A 13,213-nucleotide genomic window follows, 5' to 3' on the forward strand; every position below is an offset into this window, starting at 1 on the left:
AGTGGCAAACAAGCACTGCCTACCTGATGGTAAGCGGTTACTGTAGCCTATAAATGCCTGCAATACTAGAACAATTACACGACCCTGAAAAAACCTCTTTACCCCTTTTTTGAAGAACCCCACGTTGTAATCCCTTGGAAAAACCTCGACAAGGAGCCCATTTCATAACCTGAGCGTTCGTGGGAGGAAACATCTCTGAAACTGCACCATACATGACCACCCAGGCTCCGAGTTATAGGGGTGAACTATCTATCAATGGCGAGCTATACAATAGCAGAAATAGATGTATACCAAATTTCATTCAAATCTATTCAGCCATTAAAGCGTATAATATGCGATATTTTTTAATGGATTAAAATAAAATTGTACACCTTACTTGCGCTATCGGTATACGCTGCCAGGGCACCAGTGAGAGATTATAGGTGAGGATCACTTCAGGTCTATTGGCCCATCATGACGCATTCAAAAAGATTTAACCACGATAGTTTCCAAATTAAACTGCGTGGAGGTTGACCCGACAAGATTTATTACTAACAATGGGGCTTTTACGCCCCATTACTAACAATTACTAACATACAATATTAAGTATTATAATGTATTAGTAATACTTACAATATTCCGCATCTTTACCCCTGTGAATTTTACAGACTTTGCTACTCTTAATTTCCCTCTTAACTTAATTTTTTACACAGTCTTTTATTTCTTTATAAAAAAAAAAATCTTTGTCTAGATATACCGACAATTCAAGCGTCAGGCATAACAATGGCTGCCGCCGGCGACTCCGTGATATTAGAATGCAGAGTTGAAGCACTGCCGAAACCGACTATTGCATTTTGGAGGGAGCCCAACGGCAGGAACCCTGTGATTGATGGTCCCAACTATACCATTCAACTATTGGCCGACCCTGAGGTAAGATTTACTAATTTTTTTTTTTAGACAATCAATAATTTGTTTGTATAAACATACATACAGTTACAAATGGGATTTTGTATTATATATGTTTCGTTTTTTTTTTATACAACTTAGAATGGCAAACAAGCTGACGGCCCACCTGATGGAAAGTGGTAACCGTCGCCTATAGACATGAGCACTACCATGGACATAACAGAGTATACTGTTTCGCCTATGATACCCCCCATGCGTTGCCATTCCTGAGGGCTCAGGTGTTATTCCTCCGTACCCAGTAAACTCACGCCATATCCCACCCTTCAAACCGAAACACAGCCATGCAAACACAACTGCTTCACGGTTGAAACACGAATGGGACAGAGGTACCCAAGCAATCGACTTTTGTGGATATCAGGCAGGCGAATGGTTATAAAACTGAAATCCAAAATCTTCAGTATATGTATGTAATATGGATAAACATATTATGCCGACCTCAAAATTTATATACGTAAGTGGGATAAGGATAGGAAAATGAGGTTGACGCTATGTGTTGCCATCATTGGGTGTACAAATATTATTAAAAACAATTTATTATATTGTTAACTGTTCCCATAAGGACTTCGCCAATAGTTGCCACGCTTGGCAGGCGGATTTGCAGCCGCAGTTAGGATTTGGTGATCTTTTAAAAGGGGCGTTGCTACCTACCCCTCGACTGTTAAGTTTCCTTAGTCCCCTCCTACGACAATCACGGGCAAGGAAGAGGTGACCTATCTGATTTATCTGGTCTCACTTATTTCTGGAACTAGATGTAACGTATTCAGGGGCATTTATTTACTTATTTATTATTTACCAGAGGGAGACTTTGTACAAAAGTCGATTGCTTGGGTACCTCTGTCCCACTCGTGTTTCAACCGTGAAGCAGTTGTGTTTGCATGGCTGTGTTTCGGTTTGAAGGGTGGGATATGGCGTGAATTTACTGGGTACAGAGGAATAACACCTGAGTCCTCAGGAATGGCAACGCATGGGGAGTATCATTGGCGAAACAGTATACTCTGTTATGTCCATGATACTGCTCATGTCTATAGGCGACGGTTACCACTTTCCATCAGGTGGGCCGTCAGCTTGTTTGCCATTCTGTTGTATAAAAAAAAAAAAAAAAAAAAAAAAAAACTTATGCAAACTATGTCAATAATAAATAAATATACATTGTATTAACATTGTGAAACACAAAAAAAAAACAAATTTTTCTCAAACATGCATGGAAATGTGAGCATTATTTTGACAATCTTCTTCGAGATAAGTCAAAATTGCAATACTGGCCAGATACATGCGGGCAGCGGCCGGCAAAAGTTGTATGAAAATCCATATCTGTCGTGTTTTGCGACCAGATAAATTACTATGTTAACTCATATCTGTCCTGTAATTTAAAAACGGAATGACCTTTTACTTCGAAACATGGCTACTAAGGAGGTAACTAATAAAAGGTTTTATTTCAATTTCGAACTGGCTTGCAAATAGAAAGCTGTTTATTGAAAAAAAAAACAAAGGAACATTATGGCGCGTGAAAAATTATTATTGTTCGTTATTCGTCATTGAACTTGAAAAGTAAAATTGTGTTTTTGATTTCCGCGCATTGTTTGAGAAAAGTACTATACAAGCCCTGGCTACAACTAGGCATTGATGGACTCACGTATGTGTGCCTCGGCTACGTCTCGGTCCACATTTGCAGGTTCGTCCATCAATGTCTCAGTCGCTGGGCGCTGCAGTAATGTACTATAATTATGACAAATCCAGTAATTTAGATTTAACAACTTAACTACTGAACCGATTTCGATAAAATTTCAATGGAACCAATCTATAAATATATCTTTTCGGATGAAAAAAGAATTTAAACTGACGGAGTTATAAGGTAACCAAAAACAAATACAACCAAATTCATCCATTCAGAACCTCCTTGTTTTTAAACTTGATTGAAGCAAGCAGGTTAGAAAAGTATTTTTTTATCGTACAAAAGAATTACAACAGTTTGAGATGTAAGAAGAAAATTGAATTCCCCACATCGGAGTGGAGCCGGGGATATTGTCTTATCTTGTTAGCTCGTCGTCGCACCGATCCCCAATTAATATTATGGAGATTCGATTATCTCAAATCTCATTGTTATTCATGAAACTGTCAATAGACCAGTCTATCTAAACGGTTCTCCTTTCATAATAATACCAGTACTCCCTAAGAATTGTTTATCTTGATGTACGTTTTAGACCTTTTACATATTATTTATAGGCGGTTCTTTAGACAGTTGTACTCAAAGTGTCTGACAAGCTCGAGGGATCAATTAAAGTATTAATATAAACCTTACACATGGTAGTCAGTACAGTAATAACTTCGTTATTGTAAAATATACATTTTGGCTAGAATCTGTGACTGAATTCAGTAATAAAATGAAAATAAATTATTAAATGATTTATTTATTACATTTTTCAGCCTATTAATAATTTAAGATACCAAAATGCAGGGTTTTTTAAATGGATGATAATGGAATGATAACCCCGCCCGCGCTATCGGTATACACCGGCAGGGCACCAGTGAAGGATGATAGGTGAGGATGAAGTAGGTCAGTTAGACCATCGTGACGAATTCAACAATATATTAATCACGATGGTTTTTTAGGGGGAACCGGAGGGGGGCGTGGAGATCGGCCTGATAAGGTATATTGATAGCAATGGGGACTAACCTACTTACTAACAATCCCTTTCCCCCCAAAATGCAGGGTTAGGCGTTTAAAATATTTTCAAAAATATTTTTTATTATTTTTATTTCTATTATTAATTAATTTAATAGGGGTGAGCAATATGTAGAGTTATATTGTTTATAATTTTTATATTATTATTTATCAAATTCGAAATTGACACGCATCTCAATTGTTTCCTTTTAACTTCACGGCTCTAGTCTTCTAAATTCTATCTGCTAATATCTATACATATATTTCCAAGTTTAGTTCCTGGTAAACCAGGAATGGAACTTGGAAACCTTCTTCGCCCACATATTTTGGTATAAGAATTGTTAATAAAAATAAAAATAATATATATAATATTTCACTATAAATTGAGAAAATTATTTCTTTTAAGTAAACAAAAAACTACTTGAACTTTTTAATTTTTTTTAAATTTAGACTTTGATTGAACTGAATTTAATTTGATTGCTTTCTATTTGTATACTATTGCTTTTTTTTTATTTTCCCCTTGTTTTGTGCGCTATTGTGTGGGTCGCATACTTCTTCGATCAAATTACTTCTTTCTTTCTAAAAACTAAACAATTAAACCGATTTTGATAAAATTTCAATGAAACCAATCGGTAATCCGCCCCCGCTTAATTTAATAATTTAACAAGATATTGTATTGTATTGTAAAATCTTTATTGTACATAATTCTCATTGAATACTGATAAATGATTTAATATACAATGGCGGACTTATCCCATAAAGGGATCTCTTACAGTCAACCTTTGAGAAGCTGAAAGAAAACTGTAGAATGTATAAGGGTAATAACCGTACAATTAAAGATAAACTAAATAATACCCAGTAAAAAAATTTAATATATAATACAATAAAAACAGCTCTATATACCTACATATGTAAATAATAAAAGTACATGAATAATAATATAACATTATATATGTGCAATAAATACATGCAAACTAAACAAAAATATGATAGAGATTGTATTTCATACAAAAGCAGCAAACTTAAATTGTAGAAAAATCAGTTATTTTAATTAAAAAACTAAACTCCTGGACCGATTTTGATAAAATTTCTATTAGACTAAACTGTAGCCTGTAAGTGTATCCTTTCAAATACAAAAAAGAATTTTCTAAATAGACTTACAAGTGATGGAGTTGTGAGGTAACAAACATAGACAAAATACAACTAAATTGGGAACTACCTTTTCATTGAAGTCCGTTGAGAATACCGATTTTAATGAAGGATTTTATGTGTCAGTTTTATTATTACGTGCACGTATTCTTAATTTAAAAAATGCAATTCACCGTACCCTTAAGAGTTATTACAATACACAACTTATATGCAAAATTATCTTCGCAGGAGCCAACGAAATACACGATGCGACTAATAATAAAGAAGATAACAGAAGCAGACGAAGGTGACTACTTCTGTCATGCGGAGAATGCCTTCGGGAAGACCCTGAGGCCGGTCTCTGTGAGACTGCGGCCAACATCGCCGCACCACAACGTTACCGAATGTTGTACACAGGTATATACTCGTATCATATACTTAAGTTTTACCAGTAAATCTTAGTATTTACCAATGTGAGCTGGTAAATGTGAGGATTCTATAAAAACAAGATCATTTTTGTATCTTTCATCAAACCAAACTTAACCTCTCATGTATACATATGCATTTGCACATTACAATTATATATGTATTTTTTTTTAATTTATCACGTATCTGATCTAAGTTTAAAAAAAAAAACTTAGAATATACGTAACTTCATATACTGAATTACACGGACGAAGCCGCGGTATACAGCTAGTAGTATAAATATAAAAGTGAATTTGTTTGTTTGATCAATCGGCGAAATCACACGTACAAAGACACTGGTAAAAGCTAGTAAAAACATATTTTGCAACAAAAAACAAGCAGAGACGATGTTTGGTGTAAAATTTTGTCCTCTCACAAAAAGATCGCCGAATAATGAACAAAACAAAGCGACTGTGTTTGAAACATTTGAGAAAATTAAATAAAGTTTGCTCGGAGGCCCAGAGCATTTCCAGTTTCAACTCAATTCGCCCGAATTTAACAAAAGGACGCGGAGTTTACCGGAGTGAAGTTCATAATATCGATCATTACAATTTGTAACAAATGTAAGAATTGTTATGAATAACGTGTAGCTGGATTAAATAAATCCTCTGACAATGTTCTTGTGTTATTTGAACTTAATTTTTTCTCCCATCTCAATTATTAAATGTGTTTTGTATCTGTAAAATGGCAAAACGAGAATTTATTTATTTATTTTTAAATATTTATTATTACAAATTTTTAATTAAAATCTATATAATTTTAGTGTTATTTTTAATACTTACAACCAATTACAGATTTGTAATTTATAAAATATTCCTTATTAAAAAGTAAACATTCACATAGCTGATATTATGTATGTAAGTGTATGTGTGTGTTTGTGTATGTGTATGTGTGTGTGTGCGTATTTGTGCGTGTGGATTTTTTACAACACAGGGGGCAAATGAGCATGCGGCTCATATGATGGTAAGTGACTACCGCCGGTGTGTGCGTATGCGTGTGCGTACGTGTGCGGGTGCGCGTACGCGTGAACGTGTACATGTGTGCGTGCGCGTGTACGTGTGCGTGTGCGTGTGCATGTGCGGGTGCGTTTGCGTGTGCGTGTGTGTGTGTGTGTGTGTGTTTGTGTGTGTTTTATGACATGATATACTGCAATTAGTGTTAATCATCATGTGTGTTATTAATCATAAATGTGTTATCTCATCTGATGCAGTGATAACTTTCATATAGATAAATTTCAAAAACAATATTGAAAAAAAGCTCTCAAACATTTATTTACACTTTATTGCACCAAGTAACAAGAGAAATAACAAATACAGTAAATATTAATGAGAAATGATACAAAAGGCGGCCTTATCGCTAAGCAATCTCTTCCAGACAACCTTTGGGTAGAGAACATTGAGAAAAAGACAAAGAGTAGGTGGCGCACTATTATATAAATATTATCATATACAAACATATATAGATACATACATACATACACATACATATATAATATATACACAATTAAATATATACATAACATAAACATACTTAACAGCACACATACAACAGAAAAAAAAATGAGGAAAACGAAGAGAGAACATAGGAAAATAATACTTATTAAAAATTATAAACGCCATTAAGCAACATTCACTCTTCGACAATTCTGATCAAATTCTTTCAGAGCACAGTTTTATTGGCCATAATTTAATACGAAACTCTGTAAATTCTATTATCATTGACAATGATCAATTTCGTGTAGATGAACGTGTCATCGGCGTGCATCGACGCGTGTAGCTTCCACATCGACATGGACAACATCATGGACAGGCCTGAATGTCTCGATGACTTCGATAAGCTCATGAAGTGCGCCGCCGATGGCTCTGGTGAGTCATTTGTCATTATCATCTATAGTATCTCTAGCATCATCATCCGAAGTATCGAAACAGTTATGAGTCAGTTTCTGACACACTATTATAATGACTCATATGGTTATAATCCGTCGTATAGCAAAACTCAATTCTTCATCATCAACATCATCCTATCAGCTTCTAACTGTCCACAGCTAAACATAGACCTCCCTCATATAGGAGGGATTGCTTGTAGTTGCCTTGGCAGTTGCATCAGTAACCGCAGACGCTGCTGCCCATCCCTTGATCATTAAGCCCATTTAGTCGCCTCTTACGATACTTACGAGAAAGGGAGGGGCAGCCCACTCTATGCCCATTCTACGCACGGCAAAAGTAAGGAAAGGAAGGAAATTTAATGGTCGTGAAATGGGTAGCATAGCAACAGCCTATGTTCAAGAATCAGCCATCAGATTGACATTAATTTCGGATCCATTAACAGCAGATATAACTTATTAAGGAAAGTTTTAGACGTAAACTCTTAATCTATTTATTATTCAAATATTGACATTGTTAATAATTATTAAATATTATGATAGTGCATGTGGTGTTCACCTGTAAAGACTTTTTTTCAAACATGCTTGGAAATGTGAGCATTATTTTGACAATCTTCTTCGTGATAAATCAAAATTGCCGTACTGGCCAGATACATGCGGGCAGCGACAGGCAAAAGTTGTATGAAAATCCATATCTGTCGTATTTTGCGGCCAGATAAATTACTAGTATTATGTAAACTCATATCTGTCCTGTAATTTAAAAATGGAATGACCTTTTACTTCGAAGCATGGCTACCAAGGCGGTAACTAATACAAGAATTTATTTAAATTTCGAACTGGCTAGCAAATAGAAAACCGTTTATTGAAAAAAAACAATGCATGAAAAATTATTATTATTCGTTATTCGTCATTGAACTTAAAAAGTAAAATTGTGTTTTTTTTATTTCCGCGCCTTGTTTAAGAAAAGTACTATACAAGCCTTGGCCACAACTAGGCATTGATGGACTCACGTATTTGTGCCTCGGCTACGCCTCAGCCCACATTTGCACGTTCGTCCATCAATGCCTCAGTAGCTGGCCGCTGCAATAATGTACTATTACATTAGGCAAAATTATTTTTGTGTTATTGATTAAGTAGCATGTAAAATATAGAAGATGTAAGTGAACCTTATTAAATAAATAAATAGATATAATGATGATAACGATGTCGGTGGTCAGATCACCGCAGCTGCTGCGCGTCGTGGGGCGTGCCGCGCGCGTGCCTGGAGCTGTGCCGCGGCGGCACGGTGTCGCGCTCGTGCGCCATCCAGCACGCGCGCCGCGCGCTCGCCTGCTTCCGGGACACGGGCGGCAAGCTGCCCGGACCGCCCAGGAACTTGAAGGCCCATGTGGCGCCGACACCACACTCTGTACTGCTCAGGTAGATTGATAACGTCTTCAGATTTTCAGATTTAGAACGCTTAAGCTGTGGAATAAGCTCCTTGCCGAGATTTTTCCTATAGAGTACAGAATGGAGTTCTTCAAACGATATATGAAGGTTTCTTCAGGATCGGCAACACGCACTTTACACCCCTAGTATTGCAGGCGTCCATGGATTACAGTGGCCGTTTGCCACCAGATGGACAGTATACTCGTTTGCCACTTTTATGGTATAAAAAAAAAACTAGAAAATAATTTATTCATGATCATATTTTTACTTTGCAATTTGTGTGCATTGACTGCATAAGAAGTACCTCTTACAACCAAAAGGACATTTTGTACCAAAATTATCGATATTGGTCTCACTCATATTTCTGCCGTTAATTAACTACATTTTAGTTCGAAAATTCCGTCCTTTCACTAGTTACGAAACCATAATTCTTTTGTCCTTAAAAATGGTAACCCATGAGAAGTAAATGTATCCTGTGATATTCATAGTGTTATTCCATCGGCAATAGACCATTTTCCATCAATTGCTGCCAATTTATATTATAGTTCAAGTTTCATAAAAGAATGCATTTTGAAATACCCACAATTTGATAAGCATTCACAATTTGGCAAGCAAAATATTCAGTTAAGCACGTACTCAAATCGGATTCTCGTAATTTTTTTTACTATAGACCAAAACATGGGATTATTTCCTCCACAGCTGGGATCAACCGCTAAAGAATCCGCAGACAGTATACCTGTACCGTGTGTTTTGGAGGGCGTACGGCGCCAAAGTGCCAGAAAAATTGGACACCAGCGAGACGAGCGTCGTGCTAACAGGCTTGCAGGATGACGTGCGTTACGAATGCGTGGTGAAGGCTGCCAATGATGTTGGTAAGTGCATCAGGTCATAATTCTTCCTAAATTGTAAAGATATACTGCACATTAATTCTACCGAAGTTGGTAAATAAAAGCGCCAATTCATAATTTTTGATGAAAATAAACTACACAGTAACATGAAAATAAACTAGTAAAGGCACAACAAAAAACTTCGCTCTTGCTTCAAGGCTTTATGTGAGTAGGAACTTGCAAAACATTCAAATCGTAACTTCATAGCATGAAGTTAGCTTCGTACATGATTCCTGATGGACCATATAATTAATTCCTGCTTTAAAAATATCGGTAGATAAAATACACATAAACTTTTTTTCAATGGAGAAAAATGGTATGGTAACTTCAACTCCGCTTAGTATAAGCTGTCGAGGCACCAGAGTCTGAAGTTTGGTCAGTTAGTTCATTGCGACGAGTCTATCAGGAACGAACTACGATTATGATAGTTTCTAGAAAAGACGGCGCGGTAGGATATATTACTAGTACTAAAAGCACTAGACTCTAAATTAGAATAAGAAACTCTCTTCCCCTCCCCAAGTTGTCTATGTACTTCTTCAAACCATTTATGTACGCTGTCTATAACAGGAACATCATCTCTGAGCCTACCGATCATGTTCACGACCGCGGGACAAGAGACGGGCGCCGCAGCCGCACCGGTGTCCAGCTCGAGCAGTGCGACGGCCGTCGGCCTGGCGGTCGCCTGTGTGCTCGTTGCGGCTATACTGTTAGCTGCTGGCCTCTACTATAGGCATAGAAAGGTAAGAGACAGAAGAATGTTACAGCTTCTCTAATGAAAGAACATTGTCTTTTATAAGTTTTATGATAGAAAATAATAAATCATGAATATGTTCTTTTCAGAATCTCAGATTAAAAGCACAAGGAGGAGTAGCATTTGAAAATCCAAGTTATTTAAGGGAGCCGAATCCCGACACCATTGTGAATGTAAGCGTTGACTATTACAAAATAATCTCTTTAATCATTCAACACAGTAATAATTATTATTCTTATTACTTAATAGGGAACAGTACCAAACGGTAACGCGAACGGAGGTAATGGTGTCGCCAATGGAGTGTCAAATAGCTCAGCGTGGAGACAGGAGACACTGCAAAATCCAAGTACCACTATTCCCGCCGCTCGCGAGGTGGACCCAACTCTGTACGAGGAGCTGAAGCTCGGGCAGGACGGTGCCGGGTTCAAACGGCTGAAGCCATAGCCCGAGGCAGCGCGCCGCTCCCCGCTGCGGTCGCCGCGGCTGTCGTCGCCGCGGGTAGCGCCGCGCTACTGAGCGGCCGCGGGCCCGCGCGCGACTATTTATACGCCCCCCACACGGCGTGACGTCACAGTATTCTCCTCTCGCTCGCACCCGTTAGTACCAATATTAATATATAAACAGTATCCTTTCGTTGTATCCACCAAATATTAATATTAGATGGTTGTGCATTTGTTCGTAATGCGAGCGATAACTTTCTGAGAATGTGTATATTTGTAACGGATAGATCAAAATATATTATGTATCTATATTGTACAGTAGACTATGTTAAATAACTAAAGCAGCAGTTTGACATGACGTGCGGCCATAGCGGTTTGTAGATAAAACGTTGATATAAAATATATTTTCATTATTGTACTTGATGTGATTTTAACCAAAAAGAAAGGACCTCATTTATTTCTTGTCATCTCATGTACATAAACTGGAGAAACGTATTGTTAGAACAATATTAGGTCACACTGCTTCGGCGTTGAACTAAATTTGTAAAGATTAGGACATTCTTTAAACAAAAATGTGCCTTCGAACAATTTATGAAGTAGATAGTATTTAGTAATAGTTACCACTTTAATCTGTAAAAATGTATTGACTGTATGAGAAATTATCTAATAATAATATGCATTGCAATTTATATATTATATTTATACATACGAGATCAATGTATAAACTATTTCTGGTATTTGTATCCAAAATAAATACAAATAATTCAATGTAATAATATTTAATCCCACTAGACATTTCAATACAATAAAATTACGTGTCTAAAGTCCTTAAAGACCATCTATTTAATAGAATAGAATTGAATACATTATTGATTCTGATTGGCTGCAAATATTTCCCAAATGCTGAAAATTACAATCACCGGACACTCAATCGAGCCATTTTAAAAAACGGACTTTTCAAAATTGGCTCGAGTTTGTATAAACAGGTTATGGGCCCAGATGTTGATGTACAAGTTCTAGCGTAGTAAGAAATAACATTATTATCTAGTGAGGTTTAATAATACTACATTTATATCAAATAAGTTGGACAAGTCTTATTTTAATATGTGAGTATTATCTCTGTAGTTATTTGGACTTATAGGAAGCATATCAGTTACCGCTCGATTGTTCGTAACAGTTCTGATTTAAAAGCAAGTTCTGTTAGACTCTTGGCGAATTGAACATGTAAAATATAGCGTTGTAATTTAATTTTAAAAGATTTTATAATTGGAAGTCTATTATCGTATTAGATTTACATTTATACTAAGCTCGTACCAATCTAAACTTTATAATATACAACAGAAGGTATAAAATAATCAATTTTAAATGCGCTGATCTTTCCAGAAAATTCGCCAAAAGTACTAATGCTAATGGTTCACTAAATAAAAAAATATAATAATAATAATAATAAAGTTTATTCTCTTCACAATACCAGTTGTACATCTATTATATTCTAATACATTTATTTTTGGAGGTTACATAATTTAATGTATTGTGAAGAACTGGTGTCTGAAGTAGGATAAACCTGTGTTACAGATCACCAGGTCCTCACCCCACGGTGTTGGCACTATATTACAATTTGTTCTGGTTATGAATATAATAACAACATTAATACATATACACATACATACACACATACACACACACATACATATACATATATATATATATATATATATACATACATACACATATACATACATATATACACACACACACACATACATACACATATATACACCTATATAGTTAAGGTTATACAACCGATATATCCTACACACACTTACACAATATACATTATTTTAATAATATTTTCATAAGTTGTAATTTAATACGCAACCTTCAGTAATTTCTCCGTGTCATCGTACGTCAGACTCAATAACCATGTTTTAAGTGCAGTTTTACAATTGAAGTGTGAATATGAATATATGTTCAAAATACGGTTTATATTACTATAAAGATGGCTGCCGAGGAAACAGAAAAATCTTTGTGAAAGTATTGTTCTAAAGCGATGTTTTTTGTATATAATGTCTTTACGTCTTTTTGAGGTATCAAGATCGGTGGGTAATATTTGATGTTGTTTTAAAGTTATGTATAAAACAAATAGTTTTCTAACTGAAAGAATTTCACAATCTCGGTACAATTCATGTGTCGGGTAGTAGATGGAGTGAAATGTGCATACCTTGAGAAGCGCACGCTGTGCTCTTTCCAGGGTGATAAGGTGTGATTTACATGCTCCGCCCCATGATGTAATGCAGTAAGTGAGAATTGACTGACACAGAGCGAAATAAACCGTTTTTAGTAATTTAAAATTCGATACATGTCTTAATTGTTTAAATACGTAAATCAACTTTCGGGTTCTACTAGTAAGCAATTTAATATGTTCGCGGAATTTGAGATTGCAGTCAAGTAATATGCCTAAATATTTAATTGTGTTTACTCTTTTTAACTCGGGACAAGAACAGGGTTTTTGATCTGAAATTCTACAGCAGTGGGCAAACAGACGAAAAGCATTAGAGGGTGGAGTGTTGCGTATATAGAAAGGAATCATTATGGTTTTATTAGCATTTAATGTAAGTGAATTAT

At 35.9% G+C, this 13,213-nt stretch overlaps 1 protein-coding gene across 3 annotated transcripts in view; it reads left to right on the forward strand.

Moving 5' to 3' along the window:
* The window catches only part of LOC113521031 (Ig-like and fibronectin type-III domain-containing protein 1), a 252,947-nt gene extending 240,947 nt beyond the window's left edge, over positions 1-12,000 (forward strand). For all 3 annotated transcript variants that reach the window (XM_052895159.1, XM_052895161.1, XM_031908880.2), the window contains 8 exons: positions 731-909; positions 4,985-5,152; positions 6,942-7,065; positions 8,300-8,501; positions 9,210-9,382; positions 9,965-10,137; positions 10,238-10,321; positions 10,398-12,000. In XM_052895159.1, the coding sequence (XP_052751119.1) occupies positions 731-909; positions 4,985-5,152; positions 6,942-7,065; positions 8,300-8,501; positions 9,210-9,382; positions 9,965-10,137; positions 10,238-10,321; positions 10,398-10,592 (1,298 nt within the window). In that variant the 3' untranslated portion in view covers positions 10,593-12,000. The remainder of the gene's footprint in view (positions 1-730; positions 910-4,984; positions 5,153-6,941; positions 7,066-8,299; positions 8,502-9,209; positions 9,383-9,964; positions 10,138-10,237; positions 10,322-10,397) is intronic.
* The last annotated feature ends 1,213 nt before the right edge of the window (positions 12,001-13,213 follow it).

This window comes from Galleria mellonella, unplaced genomic scaffold, assembly GCF_026898425.1.
Source record: "Galleria mellonella isolate WM207_F2 unplaced genomic scaffold, CSIRO_AGI_GalMel_v1 utg266, whole genome shotgun sequence".
Lineage (NCBI taxonomy): Eukaryota > Metazoa > Arthropoda > Insecta > Lepidoptera > Pyralidae > Galleria > Galleria mellonella.